A 20,939-nucleotide genomic window follows, 5' to 3' on the forward strand; every position below is an offset into this window, starting at 1 on the left:
AATTTCTGTTCTTGTACATTTGCTGAGGAGTGCTTTACTTCCAATTATATGGTCAATTTTGGAGTAAGTACGATGTGGTGCTGAGAAGAATGTATATTCTGTTGATTTGGGGTGGAGAGTTCTATAGATGTCTATTAGGTCTGCTTGCTGCAGAGATGAGTTCAATTCCTGGATATCCTTGTTAACTTTCTGTCTTGTTGATCTGTCTAATGTTGACAGTGGAGTGTTGAAGTCTCCCATTATTATTGTATGGGAGTCTAAGTCTCTTTGTAAGTCTCTAAGGACTTGCTTTATGAATCTGGGTGCTCCTGTATTGGGTGCATATATATTTAGGATAGTTAGCTCTTCCTGTTGAATTGATCCCTTTACCATTATGTAATGGCCTTCTTTGTCTCTTTTGATCTTTGATGGTTTAAAGTCTGTTTTATCAGAGACTAGGATTGCAACCCCTGCTTTTTTTTGTTCTCCATTTGCTTGGTAAATCTTCCTCCATCCCTTTATTTTGAGCCTATGTATGTCTCTGCGTGTGAGATGGGTCTCCTGAATACAGCAGACTGATGGGTCTTGACTCTTTATCCAGTTTGCCAGTCTGTGTCTTTTCATTGGAGCATTTAGTCCATTTACATTTAAGGTTAAGATTGTTATGTGTGAACTTGATCCTGCCATTATGATATTAACTGGTTATTTTGCTCGTTAGTTGATGCAGTTTCTTTCTAGCCTCGATGGTCTTTACATTTTGGCATGTTTTTGCAATGGCTGGTACCTGTTGTTCCTTTCCATGTTGAGTGCTTCCTTCAGGGTCTCTTGTAAGGCAGGCCTAGTGGTGACAAAATCTCTAAGCATTTGCTTATCTGTAAAGGATTTTATTTCTCCTTCACTTATGAAACTTAGTTTGGCTGGATATGAAATTCTGGGTTTAAAATTCTTTTCTTTAAGAATGTTGAATATTGGCCCCCACTCTCTTCTGGCTTGGAGAGTTTCTGCCGAGAGATCTGCTGTGAGTCTGATGGGCTTCCCTTTGTGGGTAACCCGACCTTTCTCTCTGGCTGCCCTTAAGATTTTTTCCTTCATTTCAACTTTGGTGAATCTGGCAATTATGTGTCTTGGAGTTGCTCTTCTCGAGGAGTATCTTTGTGGCGTTCTCTGTATTTCCTGGATTTGAATGTTGGCCTGCCCTACTAGGTTGGGGAAGTTCTCCTGGATGATATCCTGAAGAGTGTTTTCCAACTTGGTTCCATTTTCCCCCTCACTTTCAGGCACCCCAATCAGACGGAGATTTGGTCTTTTTACATAATCCCATACTTCTTGCAGGCTTTGTTCATTTCTTTTTCTTCTTTTTTCTTTTGGTTTCCCTTCTCGCTTCATTTCATTCATTTGATCCTCAATCGCTGATACTCTTTCTTCCAGTTGATCGAGTCGGTTACTGAAGCTTGTGCATTTGTCACGTATTTCTCGTGTCATGGTTTTCATCTCTTTCATTTCGTTTATGACCTTCTCTGCATTAATTACTCTAGCCGTCAATTCTTCCACTTTTTTTTCAAGATTTTTAGTTTCTTTGCGCTGGGTACGTAATTCCTCCTTTAGCTCTGAGAAATTTGATGGACTGAAGCCTTCTTCTCTCATCTCGTCAAAGTCATTCTCCGTCCAGCTTTGATCCGTTGCTGGCGATGAGCTGCGCTCCTTTGCCGGGGGAGATGCGCTCTTGTTTTTTGAATTTCCAGCTTTTCTGCCCTGCTTTTTCCCCATCTTTGTGGTTTTATCTGCCTCTGGTCTTTGATGATGGTGATGTACTGATGGGGTTTTGGTGTAGGTGTCCTTCCTGTTTGATAGTTTTCCTTCTAACAGTCAGGACCCTCAGCTGTAGGTCTGTTGGAGATTGCTTGAGGTCCACTCCTGACCCTGTTTGCCTGGGTATCAGCAGCAGAGGCTGCAGAAGATAGAATATTTCTGAACAGCGAGTGTACCTGTCTGATTCTTGCTTTGGAAGCTTCCTCTCAGGGGTGTACTCCACCCTGTGAGGTGTGGGGTGTCAGACTGCCCCTAGTGGGGGATGTCTCCCAGTTAGGCTACTCAGGGGTCAGGGACCCACTTGAGCAGGCAGTCTGTCCGTTCTCAGATCTCAGCCTCCGTGTTGGGAGATCCACTGCTCTCTTCAAAGCTGTCAGACAGAGTCGTTTGCGTCTGCAGAGGTTTCTGCTGCTTTTTTGTTGTTGTTGTTGTTGTTGTGTAGCTGTGCCCTGTCCCCAGAGGTGGAGTCTACAGAGACAGGCAGGTTTCCTTGAGCTGCTGTGAGCTCCACCCAGTTGGAGCTTCCCAGCAGCTTTGTTTACCTACTTAAGCCTCAGCAATGGCGGGCGCCCCTCCCCCAGCCTCGCTGCTGCCTTGCTGGTAGATCACAGACTGCTGTGCTAGCAATGAGGGAGGCTCCGTGGGCGTGGGACCCTCCCGGCCAGGTGTGGGATATGATCTCCTGGTGTGCCTGTTTGCTTAAAGCGCAATATTGGGGTGGGAGTTACCCGATTTTCCAGGTGTTGTGTGTCTCAGTTCCCCTGGCTAGGAAAAGGGATTCCCTTCCCCCTTGTGCTTCCCAGGTGAGGCGATGCCTCGCCCTGCTTCAGCTCTCGCTGGTCGGGCTGCAGCAGCTGACCAGCACCGATCGTCGGGCACTCCCCAGTGAGATGAACCCAGTACCTCAGTTGAAAATGCAGAAATCACCGGTCTTCTGTGTCGCTGGCGCTGGGAGTTGGAGACTGGAGCTGTTCCTATTTGGCCATCTTGCTCCGCCCTAGTGTTTTTATTCTAAGTCTAGTTTATTTTTCACTGTATAATGTTGCTACCCAATATTTTCATGAATCCTTAACCAGGCAACACTTTAAAAACTTTACAAGTCTTTGATAACCATTTTCTTGTATAAGCCTTTTTGGTATTAACAAGATTCAGAGAAGGACAGGGATAGACAAACCCAACAGCAGCAAGCTGAAGAAATATTACCTTTTGTAGAACTTGCTAGTTTCTATGGGGATGGCAACTTGACTAATAATTGCTGAGAATTTATTTTGTATCATCTAGCAGATGATTATAGTCATCTTCAAAAAGGAAGGTCAACAATATACTTTCAACATAAATACAGTCTCATGCTTCATACTCAGCCTTTTCTGTTTCTTGATTTCTACCACTTCATTGCACAACATTTAATTATTGGGGCGTCTTTTAGCAAAGTGTGTAATTTGCTTGTACTATCTGACTTTAACCATTGCTCTTGACTATGGAGTTATACTGAGCTGAATACTATCTTCTTTCTAAACCGTTCTTTCTTCCTATATTTTGCAACACACTAGTGACACCATCACACACACCAGCCTTCCCTGGAGAAACCCAGAGATCATCCTTGAGTCTTCTCACTGTGTCACGCAGTGACTAACTGTTCAGATTTGGAGTCTGCCAGGGTCTACCACATTTGTTATGTGACCTTGGGCAATTTTCTTACCCTCACAGTGCCTCTGTTTCCTCATTTGTAAGATATAATACTACTCCTCACCGAGGATATTGCAAGGGTTAAATGTGATCATATAGGAAAGCGCTATCACGTTGTGTGAAATACGATGATCATTAAGTAGTAGTTTTATGATTGCTACTTCTCTGCCTTCACATCTAATTAGTTACCAACTCCTGCTGGTTTTACCTTCCAAATAGTTCTTGACTCTGCCTCTCCTTTTCGTCCTTCCCTGTTCTGCCCCACTTTATAAAGGCCTTTACGCTCTGATGGCTGCAGTGGCCTCCTAAATTGAGCCCACTCAGACAAGCCTATCACACTCCATACTGTGGCTACCCAGGGGGAGTTTCTGTACTGCACACTGGCCCTTGTTGCCTCCCTGCTTACGCCCTCCAGAGGCCTTCAGGATCACCTCTGAATGCCTTGACCTGTGGAGGGGTTTTTGTTTGCTTTTCGATTTGGGGCTTTGTGACTTTTTGGTGGTATTTTGGTAGCATTGTCATTGTAAATAAAGGTTTATGGTCCTGGGAAACCTTGCCTAATCATCCAGACACCAGGCAGAAACTGGGAGAGGAACACAGGAGAAAGAAGAGAAACTTACAAATAAGTCTTCCCTTCCCTTTCTCTTACCTCAAAATTAAAGAAAATCTAATAAAATAGCATTCATAAAATGAAGTTGCCATATTAATCTCAGGAAATAGAGATCTGCAAATACTGAAGCTATGAAAACATCGTAAAGATTAGAAAAATTATTAAAGGAAAACTCATAAAACAGGCAATTTAATATTGGATTCATTTCTTGGGTAGAATGCCTTCCAGGTTAATGTAATGGAGCCCAGAAGTATTAGCAATTCTTCTTCACACCTTTACAAATCATACCCAGCTGTCAGAAGAAGGAGAATGTTTCTGCCGGCAGCCCCATTACACAGACCAGAATAATAGTTTAGCAGCCAATTTCTGCTGTTAACAGAACTCAAGGGAAAGAAATGACAGAAAAGCAAGCCAGGGATGGTGAAACTAATTGTGATGACAAGCATATTATTAGAGACAGTTAATGGGTGGAAAACTACTTTATCGTCAGTGTTTTTCTCAGTCCGGTAATGAAGACCGTGCGGGTATAGGTGTAAAGAGGCCTCTGCTTGTTCACCAGCAGGTGTGGAATACCTGGTGCTGGTGTGAGGGGTAGAGGGAAGACAGAATAAACACTGCACATATAAGTAGACAAAAATGCCATCACTGCAAATAAAAGTGGACAAAAATGCCATTTTCTTGTCTTAGATTCAGATAGGAGATTCTTCTTGAGATGCTCCGTGTTTTTTGTGTTCTGTTTTTCTGTAGAAGCAAGAGCAGTCTGTGATAGAATTATGGCAGCAAGTTCTTAACCCTTTCCAGACTGCCAAACTCTGAGAATCTGAGGTAGCCTGAGAGGCTTTTCTCGCCTTGAAAATAGCCATTAATTCAATGACTGGAGCTGTGAGGGAAAAAAAAAAAAAAAAGAAAATAGCCATTAGTCATGTGTACACAATTCAAGGTACAATATCCAGAGCTTCGAGGGCCCATTTGGGCTCTAGAATTAAGGACTTCTACTATAGAATATTGGAAATAAATGTCAATGGACTGCTTAAATAAATTATGGTACATCCATAACAATGGAGTATTGTGTGATAATTAAAAGGGAGAGAGACCTGTTATCCCCTACTTTGGACCAACCTCCAAGATATTATTAGATGAAAAATGCAAGGTACAGGATACTTTTTGTGTTATTTTAGCTATTGTTTGTGTTAAATTTCAAATGCAATGTACAGTGATGTATGAAAAGGTGGTACAAAGGTTGTCTTTTATGAAGGAACTGGATAGGAGAGAACAGGGAATTTGGTTTTCACTGTAAGCATTTTGATCCCTTTTGAATTTCAGACCATGTGGAGGCATTACCTTTAACAAGGTATTTAATCAGTAATCTTTTTAAAATAGCTGAACATAAGCATAATTAGGCTGAAAGAAACTGGGAGAATTATCTCTTGTCGTCTTTGCCACTTCTGAAGAACTGCTTCCCCCACTGACTCTCAGATTCTGATAAGTAGAAATTTTTAAAATAACAAAACAGTGATTTATCTAAATGGTTATATTATTCAAGGTTACAAAATAGAAGCTAATTGTTATGAACTAAATACATCTAAATTAGATAAATTCAAAATTTTATATCTGCATTATTTCCTTTTAAATTAAATCCCAAAAAAAGAGTTTTTATTTTTCTAGTTGCTTTATGGAAAATTTTATGGCCATTATTGCCTTGAAAAAGCAACGAAAGAAACTAGAAGTTTCCTCTTTTGTTCTCTTGTTTTTAAGTGGTTTTGTTCTGGTTTGTTTGGCAGAGGTGTTAACTCAGCTTAGTCTTGTAACTTTTTCCTTATGATTGAATTTATTTTATTGGATTTGTTTCTGTTAGAAAAGTAAAATATATTCATTGTAACAAGTCAAACAATTCAGAGATTTTGGATTTAAAAAAAAATGTAATCTCCCCACAGTAACCAGTGCGAACAAAGTATGCAGCCTTCTGTGCCTTTGGGCATGCCAAACCAAAGCTTACACATATATACATAATGGACTTTTTCCAGAAATTTTTACCATCCTACACCTGTTACTCAGCAGAGTGCTTTATTAAACAATGACATTTATCACTTCTCTTCAGGATAATAAGTCTAATTCTAATTCATTGTCTCCTTATACCCACCTGATACCTCATAGTGTATCATAGCTGCTTCAGTATTTCCCCTGTTGATGGACATTCAGGTTGTTTCGTTTGTTTTTTATTTGGTGGGTTGGGGGGGAGGTTATTTTGTTTTGTTCCTTGTTGGTTTTTGCCACTACAAAAAATGCTGTAGTAAATACCCTCATAAGCATGTTCATTTCTGCTGAGGCTTTTATTTCTGAAGAATAAATTTCTGAAAGTGGGACTACTAGTCAAAGGTTATGAACGTTAAACATTTTAACTAGTACTAATGATCCAGTTTCTTACCTGGTGGTGTCTGGAGTACCCCAATATGAAGTGCCAGCCTTGCTTTGTAGGTTGCGCACTTATAACTTCTGTTGGGAAATAAATAGCCCTCTTATGAAAAGACATAAAACGTGAACTTATGTTGCTAGAGAGAAGCTTGCACACCATCATAAGATAAAAAACAGGCCTCTGGCTCCACCTTCTCATTGAAGTAATGCTGTTTATCCTCCCCACTAATCTGCACTCCTCGCATGGATCACAGCCCAGACAACATGCAGACAGAGAGGCAGATGCAGAGCTCACTGACTCAGTGAGCACAGCTGGGGGAGATCATTAAACAGACCACTCCTGCCAAACAGCCTGCGGTGATGGAACACGAAGACTTCCTTGCCTCGCTACATGGAGAAAGAATTTTTTTTTTTTCCGGAGACATGTATAGTAGAATGATTACACACGATCTGAGTGCCAATTATTAAAAAACAGCTAATGGTATTAAAAATGAAAAAACGAGAGAGAGTAAGCTAGGACACTTTGAATACTTCATAAGTTATACCTATACTACTTCAATTTAAATCCTTCAGGTTAAAACAAAAAATGATTGGACCCTTTAACACGATAGGTGAGATCTGCCCACACTGTGTGCAGGATTTGGGTCAGGATTTCCTGAGGCCCTTCTTCCCACAGCAAGCACATTTTGGATGCCTCCTGTGTTCAGCCCTCAGAGGTGCTGATTGTCCTCTTTTCTCCTTTCCCTGCCCGCCCCTACCCCCATCCATGTCCTTACTTGTGAAATGTGAGGTGTAGGTCTTATACTGGCCCAGAATTTAATTTGATTTGGGAAACAATTTAAGTCATTACATGCTCAAGATTTTCTCCACATTCACACCCACCCCAAAAGCCTCATTAACTAAAATTGTAAACTAATAACCAACAGGTTATTGGTACCAAAAGCAGCTGTTTAAGAAATAGCACTTCAGGCCAGGCACGGTGGCTCACACCTATAATCCCAGCACTTTGAGAGGCCAAGATGGGAGGATCACTTGGGCCCAAGAGGTCCAGACCAGCCTGGACAACACAGTGAAACCTCATCTCTACATAAAATGAAAATTAGCCAGGCATGCTGGCACATTTCTGTAGTCCCAGATACTCAGAAGGCTGAGGTGGGAGGATTGCTTGAGCCCAGGATCTAGTCTACAATGAGCCATGATTGCACCACTGTGCTTCAGCCTAGGGGACAGAGTGAGACCGTGTCTCAAAAAAAAAAGAAAGAAATACTACTTGAAAGGTAGGACACTGTGAATGATTATTGGAAGAACTATTGAAATATATAAAATCCAGTTTTTGGAAAGACAATGTCACCTGCCTCACCTACTGCACTCCTGTTTCCTTCTGCAGCCTGCTTCCCTTCTGCCCACACCTGAAGTTCCTCACCTTTTTCATTTTTCAATATACTTCTCACCTTCTAATATACCACGTAAATTCCTTGTCTATTACATGTATTGTTTCTTGTCTCCATCTCCCTGCTGGAATGCAGACTCCATGAAGGCAGAGTTCCGTGCTTTGTTCACTGCTATATTCCCAGTATTTAATGCATAGCAGGCACCCAGTCAATATGGAATGAACAAAAGTGCTACAAAGAAATTGATATAAAAGTGCTAAGAAATTGATATAAAACTACAAAGAAATTGATATAAAATGATCGTGGGTTTGTTTTTCAAAATATTTATATAATAATGATACATGTAATATTTATAGAAAATACATGGACAGATACACCAAATTTTAGATGATAATTAATTTTAGAGAGATGAGATTACAAGAGGTTTTCTTTTTCTATTTTATATAATTCTTACTGTTTCTTACTTTTACAACAAATATTACTGTGAAGTAAAAAATGTACTATTATACTTGTTAATATATATTTGTTATAATAAAATTAAATAATTAAGGAATTTGGTTGAATCTGAAAACAGGAGCTTTGTGGTTTTATGGGTGACACAGGTCAAAGTGGAAGAAAGTTATATTATTAATATAGTAGTCTTTTTTTTTTTAAAGTTTGATACCATTCTTTTGATAATCTTGAGTTGGTGTTTTTAACATAAGACTCGCCTCGCTCACTGTGAGCTGGTAAGATTCCACGGAGGAGTCATCTATTTCTTTTTTCCTCAGTGGCATAATAATAATTTTAGCTAGCTTGCCATCTGGGGACCCTTCCTAAGTGGTAGATAAGAAACTTAAACTAGGATTGTACTTTACCGTCATATTTCCCCACCCAGCACTGTTACTGGCATAAATATATGAGCAAGTGGCTAGTGAGAGAGTGATGCCTCTGGCAGGGTATCTGATGGTGAGGTTGACTGAAAACTGAGTGGAAGAGAAGGCAAAGTATCAGATTGCCAAAAGGGCTTTTATTCTTAGCTCAGCCATTCATGTATCCTGCAAAGAGCTGGTCAGCAAAAGGTGCTTATTGAATTACACCTCATAACAGGCAGAATTTGAACGCTGTTCATCACAGGAGCTATGGAGTGCATAGTTTTATAGAGAGTATCTCCCCACAGGCAAGATCCATAGAACAGGTGCAGAATTACAGCATATACTCATTTCGCCTCTTGTTAAATAAAAGCAAAGACAGCCTCATGCGATCCTGGGTGCTGAGTAGAATATCCATTATAGAGCATTTTCTTTTGTTTTTGCTAATCTTTTTACTTGTAGATTTCCCATTTTTTAAAAAAGTTATAGTTATTTTTCCAAACCACTAAAAAGGACATTTATGTTAAAGACTGTTTCAGTAAAAAGGTTTACAACTATGCTTTTGTTTAAAGTATTTCTCCTAAGTATATACTATCCATTTAAAATATTGGGTTGGTGCATTACTTTTAATGGCAAAAACGGCAATTACTTAATAAATTGGTTAAGATAGAGGAATGCCGAGTCATATATCCTTGCCCCAAAATTAAATATTTGAAGGGATATGCCTTATTTTATTTCTGGGATAGAATGTTTTTCATTTTCAGGTTACTGAAGTGTAGTTTTACGAAACTACTAAATCTGAGACTGCTAAGCACCTTCCCTGTGCCAGGCACAGCACTGGGTAGGATGAGGGCCCTGGAAGTAAATATTCTGGGACAGGCACAGGGGGTGTACAGGGAAAGAGTCTTTCCTCTCTGTGGCGTCTGGGAGGCTTTAGGATGTGGGAAAGATGGTCTCCTCATCTCAATTGCCCCTCATTTTCAGGCAGACGTGTATGAAATGATTACACTCCCCTGAAAGATCAGCTTCTACATAATTCAAGATCATCCTCGATTTCTTTCATCAGAGAGGAAGAAAAGCCACATGAATTATTTACAGAACACTAAGTTATTTCCTTTTATGAGTTCCAACTTTGTTTTTGTCTCTGCAAACTGAGATTTTGTTTATCCATGAATAGTTTCCCCAGGGGCATGAAAAGTATGACTTTTAAATTATGAATGAGGTTTTTTGTTTCAGTCCATGTTAACTAAAACATGCAAAATAAAACTATGTTTTTCATTAGATCCCTTTCAGCTCCCTGCAAAAACAGAACCAATGAAAGAACGAGCAGTTCAACCAGCACCCACCAGGAAGCCCACTGTAATTCGAATTCCAGCCAAACCAGGAAAATGTAAGCACTTCTCTGCTTTCTTCAATTTGCTTCTTCAAGAGCCTGGGAGAAATATATGCCAATTTATCAATGTCTGCTTTTGAAATTATGTATAATCTCTCATTCATAGTCAAAGCTATTTAAAAGCAAGTTGTTTTTTCACAATTCTTTGAAGAATTAGTTCAGTAAATTTGGATTACCTTACTCTTTCCCTTTCCCTTCCTTTCCCTTTCCCCTTTTTTTTTGGGAGTCTCACTCTGTCACCCAGGCTGGAGTGCAGTGGCGTGATCTCAGCTCACTGCACCCTCTGCCTCCCGGTTTCAAGCAATTCTGTCTCAGCCTCCCGAGTAGCTGGGACTACAGGCACACACCACCACACCTGGCTAATTTTTGTATTTTTAGTAGAGACGGGGTTTCACCTCATTGGTCAGGCTGGGGATTTCATTTTTCTTTAATGTTGTCTTTAGACAGAGAATAGAGGGAGACTGAAATTTAGAACAGTTAGTATATCCCATGTTAACACCTCTGGTACAAATTTGGTGGGAAAGTAATCTAAACTAATAGCAAATAAAGGTTGTATATGTCTATCAGTCACGAGTATATTATTCCAATCAGCATAATCTCAAATATGGCTATGTGTGAATTCTGTGAAGAGCAGTAACCAAAAGCTTGAAATAATAGTTTATAAAAATACTTCTTAAATTGGCCAGGCACAGTGGTTCACGCCTGTAATCCCAGCACTTTGGGAGGCCAAGGCAGGCGGATCACGAGGTCAAGAGATCAAGACTATCCTGGCCAACATGGTGAAACCCCGCCTCTACTAAAAATACAAAAATTAGCTGGGCCTGGTGCTGCGCACCTGTAGTCCCAACTACTTGGGAGGCTGTGACAGGAGAATCACTTGAACCTGGGAGGCGGAGGTTGCAGTGAGCTGAGATTGGGCCACTGCATTCCAGCCTGGTGACAGAGTAAGAATCCTTCTCAAAAAAGAAAACTTCTTAAATTAGTGTAACGTTACATTTTGGTTTACTTCCTTACTTTTTTTTTTCCTTACTTGATTTTTTAATAGTATAACATATGAAATTCGGTAGGAGCTTTAATAAGTACTTCAAAAAGAAATCTGATATTTATTATAATGGGAAAGCCACAAGGGCCAGTACTATTTATTTTAGGCACCAGATTATTAAAAAGTGTGATTAAAAGTGGGTATTTGTATGTGTACACACACACACAGTGGGTTCCAGAGCAGTTCATGGCACTGCTTGGAGTGATCACACAGCTTTCTCTGTGGGCCTCTAATTTCATTTATGCCTGCAATGCCTTTATATTATAGCCCACAGGCATTCTTGCCTTTGTCTAACGAGATTCTGCCCACTTCATTCCTCCTAAAGCAGAACAAGCATCCCACTCTTTCACCTGTACACCCCGGATTGTACTGCAGGCATTTTCCCTTTATTTTAGGAGTTTGGTTTTTCCATAAAGCACTACCCAGAAGGATCAGTCTCTTGGTTTCAGTGCCTTCTTGATGATTCTGTTACTAACTGATGGATCTCAGCCAAGTAGCAAGAAAATTGAACGGAGTTGCTATGAAGAATGTGGAGGAGAAAAAAATCAGAGGTGTCAAATTCTGATTCTAGTTTCTTAGGAAGTTATATTTTATTTTTTTAGAGGTAATATTTTAATGTTAGATTTAAAAACCAGTGGTAGCCAGGCATGGTGGCTCACACCTGTAATCCCTGCACTTTGGGAAGCTGAGGTGGGCGGATCACTTGATGAAACCCCGTCTCTATCAAAAATACGAAAAAGCCAGGCGTGGTGGCACACACCTGTAATCCCAGCTACTTGGGAGGCTGAGGCACGAGAATTGCTTGAACCCGGAAGGCGGAGGTTGCAGTGAGCCGAGATCATGCCACCGCACTCCAACCTGGGCAATAGAGCAAGAACTCCATCTCAAAAAAAAAAAAAACAGAAAAGAAAAAACTGGCAGTATGTTTCTTTTGACAGTATTATATAGCCCACAAATCAGTAAAATGATAGCTCATTGGGTTGTCTGCCTGTTTGCTATTACTTTGTTAAATATATTCTGTATTTTAACAGGTATACTAACATATAATGATGAGAAATATTGCCTGGATTTTAAGTAATACAACTTTTACAGAAATTAGTAATAAATACAAATTTTTTTTTTTTTTTTTTTGAGACGGAGTCTCGCTCTGTAGCCCAGGCTGGAGTGCAGTGGCCGGATCTCAGCTCACTACAAGCTCCGCCTCCCGGGTTCACGCCATTCTCCGGCCTCAGCCTCCCGAGTAGCTGGGACTACAGGCGCCCGCCACCTCGCCCGGCTATTTTTTGTATTTCTTAGTAGAGACGGGGTTTCACCGTGTTAGCCAGGATGGTCTCGATCTCCTGACCTCGTGATCCACCCATCTCGGCCTCCCAAAGTGCTGGGATTACAGGCTTGAGCCACCGCGCCCGGCCAAATACAAATTTTTAAATTTATTCATCTGTTGTGTCATTGTCCCTAAGACCACCCACAGGGTTGATGATTCACTAGGAGGACTCACAGGACTCAACATATAGTTGTATTTATGGCTATTATTTATTATAGCAAAAGTATAAGAGGTACAATCAGCAAAGAGAAAAGGCAAATGTGAAGTCTGGAGGAAACCAGATGCAAGCTTCCAAGAGTCTTCTCCTGGTGGAGTCAGAGGACATACGTAACTCCTCCAGCAATGAGTTGTGACAACGCGTGTGAAATGTCAACCAGAGAAGCTCACTACTGATTCAGTGCCCAGGGTTTTTATTAGGGGCTGGTTATGTAGGCACTCCTAGAAATTTTGGCACATAGCAAAATTCCAGATTTCCAGGAGGAAAGCAGATGTTCAGCATAAACCACATATTCTGTTTTATCAGTTTTGAGGATGGTGAGAACTGTCCCAAAGTCCAAGTTCCTATATGCCAGTCAAGGACCAATCCTGTGGCTGGGTATGGTGGCTCATGCCTATAATCCCAGCACTTTGGGAAGCAGAGGCAAGTGGATCACCTGAGGTCAGGAGTTCAAGACCAGCCTGGCCAACATGGTGAAAACCCATCTCTACTAAAAATACAAAAATAAGCCGGGCGTGGTAGTGTGTGCCTGGCTGGTGCAGGAGACTCGCCTAAACCCGAGAGGTGGAGGTTGTAGTGGGCTGAGATCATGCCATTGCCCTCCAGCTTGGGCAACAAGAGCGAAACTCACAAAAAGGGACCAATCTTGTAAGTAGTACTTCCTAGGGATGAAGTCTCAGGCCTGCTATGTTTACTTTTTCTGCACACTTGTAAACTGCATTAATAAGCTCTGAAATCCTGAAAAGGATATGCTGAGGAAGCAACTTTAATTATTATCCTGACAAAGCTCCAAGAACTGGTAGAAAATTGAATTCTAGGAGTTCGAGACCAGCCTGGCCAACATGGTGAAACCCCGTCTGTTCTAAAAATATAAAAATTAGCCGGGCTGCAGCTATAAAAAAAGAATGATTTCATGTCCTTTGCAGGGACATGGATGACGCTGGAAGCCATCATTCTCAGCAAACTAATACAGAAACAAAACTAAACACCCCATGTTCTTACTCACAAGTGGGAGCTGAACAATGAGAACACATGGACACAGGGAGGGGAACGATATACACCGGGCCCGTTGGGGAGTTAGGGGCTAGGGGAGGGAGAGCATTAGGACAAATACCTAATGCATGTGGGGCTTAAAACCTGGATGACAGGTTGATAGGTGAAGCAAACCACCATGGCATATGTATACCTATATAACAAACCTGTATGTTTAGCACATGTATCCCAGAACTTAAGGTAAAATTTTTTAAAAAAATTATTTTAAAAAATGAATAAATAAAAATAAAGGCTAAATTAAAAAATTAGCCAGGCATGGTGGCACATGCCTGTAATCCCAGCTACTTGGGAGGCTGAGGCAGGAAAATCACTTGAACCCAGGAGGCAGGGGTTGCAGTGAGCCAAGATCATGCCACCACATTCCAGCCTGGGCAACAAAGCGAGACCTCGTCTAAAAAAAACAAAAAGAAAGTTGAATTCTATACTGCTAAATGTAGGAGAACTGAAATGACAGAATGATTTCTAGAGAGTTATTTCTATTTATGTCAAAAATCAGTTGCTCAGAATTTTGTTAATAAGCAATGCATATATTCTGTGGAGGGAAAACAATTAAACTTTGGTGTCTGAAGAATTTGGGAAAAAGGGGATAGCTTCATGGTGCAAATGTCCTTGATCTTACTTGAACCTGTCAGCTCCTTTCCTCTGGGGCCTGTTTCTTCTGACCAGGTTGTCCTTTTCCCAGATGTCTGCAAGGCTCCCTCCCTCACCAATCCTTCAGATCTTTGCTCAATGCCACTTTTTCTCAGAGACCTTCCCTGACTACATTATTTAAAATTGGAAATCTCCTTCCTCCACATCCCACACATACTCACACCAGATACTCCCTGTGTTCCTCCTTCCAGTAAGCTATCTCCTTTCTACTTTCATATTACTGGCGTATACTCTTAAATATTTGTCACAACAGTATTATATTCTAAATGATCAACTATTTCCTTGTAAGAATACGGAAACCACAGCATAGAAAATATCTTCAAGATGGTGACTGAGTTGGATGTTTTTATTATATATGTCTTAATTCCCAGAGCAGCCTTGCCTCTCACTAAGAATGTTTGCCTCGCTCTAAATCATTGTTTTCCTAGTTGCTGGCCTGGGTATTTTCCTCCCTTTGAGAATGTTTTCCTGTCTGCGGATAAAACAGAAACCTGACAAATCATCTTCTTGTTATAGGTTTATCACATGAAATGGAAGTAGAGAGTGTACATTTGAAAAAAAAAAAGAAAAGAAAGAAGGAAAAGAGAGAGAATGCTTATCTGCTCATCTCCTTTTAATGCCTAAACCAAACTGTAAAAGGTGGCTTTAGCGTCCTTCAGTATGTTACAGTCATCCACTCTCCAGTTGTTTTTGCGCACTCATTTTAATTAACTGTCACTAATTAAATCTGGTCATCTTTGTTTCCTTCTTTTCAAAATAAGTTGGGGGTAAATTATCACTGATATGGCTGTGGTTTGGATGTAAAGGTATTGTTTAATTGAGGGCAGTTATGTTCATTAATCAGAAGCTAATGAATTAGAAAACACATTGGCCGGGCGCAGTGGCTCACGCCTGTAATCCCAGCACTTTGGGAGGCGGAGGTCTCCTGATCACGAGGTCAGGAGATCGAGACCATCCTGGTTAACACGGTGAAACCCCGTCTCTACTAAAAATACAAAAAAAATTAGCTGGGCGTAGTGGCAGGCACCTGTAGTCACAGCTTCTCCGGAGGCTAAGGCAGGAGAATGGTGTGAACCCGGGAAGCGGAGCTTGTAGTGAACTGAGATCACACCACTGCACTCTAGCCTGGGTGACAGAGCGAGACTCCATCTCAAAGAAAAAAAAAAGAAAGAAAACACATTGAATTATTTTTGGATGAGAGACTGTTGAATACACCACTATTAAGAAGGAGCATGTCTTATCAAAATGAACATGGACTTTTAGGTTCAAAACAATGGATCTGACAATTACTAGCAGTAAGACCTTGGTTAGCGCATTTATCTTCTTAGCTTCAGTTTCTTCATCTGTAAAACAGGTAGGATATTATCTAGTGTAGCACTGTGCAATAGAACTTTTCTGCAAAGATAGAAATGTTCTTTAACTGTGCTGGTAGTCACTAGTCACAGTGGCTAGTATTTGAAATGTGGCTAGTGAAACTGAGGAACTGAAATTTTAATTTAATTTTAATTAAGATTTAAGACAATCATTAGATGTAGCTACTAGCTAGTGGACTGGACAAATCTAGCACATAGATCTTGGTTGGTGAAATGTATGTAAATATAAAGCCTAACTTAATGCCTGTCACATAAAAGGTTCTCAACAATGCTGGCTGCTGTTGTAATTATTTAGTATTATTTTCACTCTCTATAAAACATATAGTGAAATTAACTGATGTTGACTAGCACATCAATTTTCTGAAGTTTGCTGGGAGCTCTTTCTCATTTTCTTAACTATTTGTGTGTATCTTTTATGATAGCCATTTTTCTAATAAACTAAGCAGCAATCATTTCGTTCTTTGGAATCCTAAAAACTAGAAATTATTGATGAATTACTGCTACTTTTTCCAGGTTTACATGAGGATCCACAAAGCCCACCTCCTCTCCCGGCTGAAAAACCTATTGGAAACACTTTCAGTACAGTATCTGGAAAACTCAGTAATGTTGACAGAACTAAAAACTTGGTAAGTGGTCATTATAGATTGTATTAGATTGAAGACGTGGTTATGCATTAATTTTGAATAGTCAGCTAATATCTAAATTATTTTATTCCTGGTCAAATTAAAAACAAGAACCCTCTATTAGAGACCAGTCTCTAAGCCCCATGTACTTACATAATGTAGTGTTCAATATGTTAAAAGTCCCTATAGAGAGATTAGGCCAATGCATTGTACTTCACTATAAAATAATTTGTATACCAACTTAATGACACTGTCTTTTAAATGAAACTAATAATGAGAAGGTTATTAAAATCTCTAAACACCTTTAATATTCAGGGAAATAACTTTTTCAACTTGTCGGTTTTTATTTAAAATATCCAATTAGTGACCAAAATTTAAGATAATTACCATAAGAATTTTTAAATCTGAAATTTAAGAAAAATGTATTTTTTTAATTTAAAAAATAGTGTTTTACTGTGCACTTGTTAAGATGGTGGTCAAAGATTTTTTTCAGTAAATATATATATTTTTCATTTCAACCTCAATATCCTCATACTTTTTTTTTTGGTCTTCCAACTTTTGTGGTTTCTTGGGGAAACAGACATGCAACAAGTAATTAGAGAAGTGATTTAAGAAAAAGAATAAAGTTGGCTGGACGCGATGGCCCCCACATGTAATTCCAGCACTTTGGGAGGCCAAGACAGGTGGATCACCTGAGGTCAGGAGTTCGACACCAGCCTACTTAACATGGTGAAACCTCGTTTCTACTAAAAATACAAAAATTAGCTGTACGTGGTGTCGTGTGCCTGTAATCCCAGCTACTCAGCAGGCTGAAGCAGGAGAATTGCTTGAACCCGGGAGGCAGAGGTTGCAGTGATCCAAGATCGATTGCACTCCAGCCTCGGGCGAGAGAGAGAGAGAGAGAGAGAGAGAGAGAGAGAGAGAGAGAGAGAGAGAATAATGGCTTTCAGAGGACTTTATGGGAATCCTGATTATTTCCTCTTTTTTAAATTGACAAATAATAATCGTACATATTCTTGGGGTACATAGTGATGTTTCAGTACATATACTGTATAGGGATCAGATCAGGGTAGTTAGCATATCTGTCATCTCAAACATTTTTCACCACTTCTGTTTGGAATGCTCAATATCTTCCTTCCAGTCATTTGAAGCTATATATTATTGTTAACTATAGTCATCCTATAGTGGTATAGAACACTAGAATTTATTCCTCCTGTCTGGCTGTAATTTTGTATTCTTTGCCAAAGCTCCTTCTCTCTCCCTTCTTTCTACCCTTCCCAGCCTCTAGTATCCTCTGTTCTACTTTTTATTTCTATGAGATCAACTTATTTTTAGCTTCCATATATGAATGAGAAGATGCAGTGTTTAACTTTCTGTTTCTGGCTTATTTCACTTAACATAATATCCTCCGGTTCCATTTATGTTGCCACAAATGACAGGATTCCATTCTTTTTTGTGACTAGATAGTATTCCATGGTGTACACATGCCACATTTTCTTTATCCATTTGTCTGTTGTTGGACACCTAGGTTGATTCCGTATCTTGGCTATTGTGAGTAGTGCTACAGTAAACATGGATGTGCAGATGTCTCTTCAATGTAATTTCCTTTCCTTTGAATAAATTCCCAGTAGTGGGCTTGCTGGATCATATGGTAGTTCTATTTGTAGTTTTTTGAGGAGCTTCCATCCTGTTTTCTACAGTGATTGTACTGGGTTACATTCCCACTAACAGTGTATAAGAATTCCCCTTTCTCTGCATTCTTGCCAGCATTTTTTTTTTTTATCTTTTAGATAATAGCCATCCCAACTGGGGTGAAATGATACCTCATTGCCATTTTGTTGTGAATTTCCCTGATGATTAGTGAGGTTGAGCATTTTTTAATGTATTTGTTGGCCATTTGTGTGTCTTCTTTTGAGAAATATCCAGATCATTTGCTTTTTTTTTTCTTTTTTTTCTTTTTTTGAGATAGGGTCTTACTCTGTCTCCTGGGCTGGAGTGCAGTGATATGATCACAGCTCACTGCAGCCTTGACCTGGGCGCAGGGGATCCTCCCACCTCAGCCTCCTAAGTAGCTGGAACTTTAGGCGCATGCCACCACACTCAGCTAATTTTTTGTGTTTTTTGTAGCGACAAGTTTTGCCACGTTGCCCAGGCCGTTCTTGAACTCCTGGATTCAAGCAGTCATCCGGCCTCCACCTCCCAAAGTTTATTTGCCCACTTTAAAATCAGATTGTTTGGGTTTTTTGCTGTTATGATGTTTGAGTTTCTTTTGTATTCTAGATACTAATCCCCTATCAGATGAGTAGTTTGCAAATATTTCTTGCCATTCTGTAGGTTGTCTTTTCACTCTTGATTTTTTCCTTTACTGTGCAAAAGATTTTTGGTTGATATAAACCCATTTGTTTATTTTTACTTTTGTTGCCTGTGCTTTTGAGGTCTTATTCATAAAACTTTTTTAAGACCAATGTACTGAGGCGTTTTCCCAGCTTTCTTCTAGTCGTTGTATTGTTTCAGGTCTTAGATTTAGGTCTCTGAGTTGAGTCTTGTAGAGTAAGTGGGAGGGTTTAGTTTCATTCGTCTGCATATGAATATCTAGTTTTCCCCAGCGCCTTTATTGAAGAGACTGTGCTTTCCCCAATGACTGTCCTTGACACTTTTATCAAAAATCAATTGGCTGTAGATACGTGGATTAATTTTTGGATTCTCTATTCTGTTCCATTGGCCTATGTGTCTGTTATTATGCTAGGTCCATGCTGTTTTTGCTACTACATCTTTGTGCAGTGTATTTTAAAGTTGGTAGTGCGGTGCCTCGACCTTTGTTCTTTTGGCTCAAGATTGTTTTGACTATTCAGGGTCTTTTGTGGTTCCGTACAAGTTTTAGGATTTTTTTTTTCTATGTTTGTAAAGATGTCATTTGTATTTTGATAGGGATTGCATTGAATCTGTAGATTTCTTTGGGTAATATTCTCATTTTAACAGTATTAATTCTTCTAATCCATGAGCATAGAATGTCTATTTGTTTGTATCCTTTGTATCTTCCATTTTTTCATCAGTGTTTTGTAGTTTTCCTTGTAGAGGTCTTTCACTTCCTTAGTTAAATTTATTACAAAGTATTTCTTTTTGTAGCTATCGTAAATGGGATTGCCTTCTCAATTTCTTTTTTTAGCTAGTTCTTTGTCATGTATCGAAATGTTACTGATTTTTGTATATTAATTTTGTATCCTGCAACTTTACTGAAATCATTTATCAATTCTAAGAGGGATTTTTTGGTAGAGTCTTTAGGTTTTTCTAGATATGAGATCACACTTTTTTTTTTTTTTTTGAGATGGAGTCTCGCTCTGTCGCCTGGGCTGGAGTGCAGTGGCGTGATCTCGGCTCACTGCAACCTCTACCTCAACAGTTCAAACAGTTCTCCTGCCTCAGCCTCCCAACTAGCTGGGACTACAGGCATGCACCACCATGTCCAGCTAATTTTTTTTGTATTTTTATTAGAGACGGGGTTTTATCATGTTGGCTGGGCTGATCTTGAGCTCCTGACCTCAAGTGACCCATCCACCTTGGCCTGTCAGAGTTTCAGGATTACAGGCATGAGCAACCACACTGGACCACACTCATTTTTTTTAGATGTCCATATGGCATATGATCTTTAAGGCTTGTTTTAAGAGAAATTAACTTTTAAAGTCTTTGAACCAAATTTGCAGTTCAAATTTCATAATGGTTTTACATTGTGCATTAACTATGTTTATTATACAGGCAAGCCCACCTAATCATCTGGCAAAGAAAAATTTCTTTGAAGGAGACATTAAATTAAATTAGCTAATATCTAGTTAATGAGATTTTCCTGAAGAATGAATTAAAATTTAGTGATCACTTGTGATTTTCAAAGTAGCTGGTAATAAATTTTTATTAAATCTGGGCCAAGAAAGCCCAAAAGAGGATAGTAGGGTTCCTACCACACTAATGTTAAATAGGAAAATCCCAAATTCCCATGGAGGAAAAGTTGCCTGAGAAGGTTACTGGCTTCTACTCTGAAATAGTTATAAAAAGGAGTGAGAGGGTGATAAGTAAGTAAAACATCATTCATTAATAGCCATCATATGTAATGTCCATCATACTTAATGGACTTCGTAAACTATAAAGCTCTATTGAAATAATATTGGGGTGCACGGTGGCTCACACCCGTAATCCCAGCACTTTGGAAGTTCAAAGCGGGTGGATCACTTGAGATCAGGAGTTTGAGGTCAGTCTGGCCAATATGGTGTGAAACCTCATCTCTACTAAAAATACAAAAGCCGGGCATAGTGATGAACACCTGTAATCCCATCTACTTGGGAGGCTGAGGCAGGAGAATCGTTTGAACTCAGGAGGTGGAGGTTGCAATGGGCCGAGATTGCACCACTGCACTCTAGCCTGAACAACAGAGCAAGACTTGTCTCCAAAAAAAAAAGAAAAAGTATTGTACAAAAATGAGCCAGGTGTGGTGGCACACACCTGTAGTCCCAGCTATTATTATTCCAATGGAATA

General features: G+C 39.7%; 1 protein-coding gene across 12 annotated transcripts in view; it reads left to right on the forward strand.

Annotated features, from left to right (window-relative positions):
- Positions 1-20,939, forward strand: part of SH3D19 (SH3 domain containing 19) — a 203,526-nt gene that overhangs the window by 149,007 nt on the left and 33,580 nt on the right. For all 12 annotated transcript variants that reach the window (XR_004182652.1, XM_031664231.1, XM_031664233.1 and 9 more), the window contains 2 exons: positions 10,021-10,128; positions 16,305-16,417. Coding sequence is in view for 11 of the 12 variants with exons in the window: in XM_031664231.1 (XP_031520091.1) it covers positions 10,021-10,128; positions 16,305-16,417 (221 nt within the window). In the remaining variant the exon portion in view is untranslated. The remainder of the gene's footprint in view (positions 1-10,020; positions 10,129-16,304; positions 16,418-20,939) is intronic.

The sequence above is a fragment of the Papio anubis genome, chromosome 3 (genome assembly GCF_008728515.1).
Source record: "Papio anubis isolate 15944 chromosome 3, Panubis1.0, whole genome shotgun sequence".
NCBI lineage: Eukaryota > Metazoa > Chordata > Mammalia > Primates > Cercopithecidae > Papio > Papio anubis.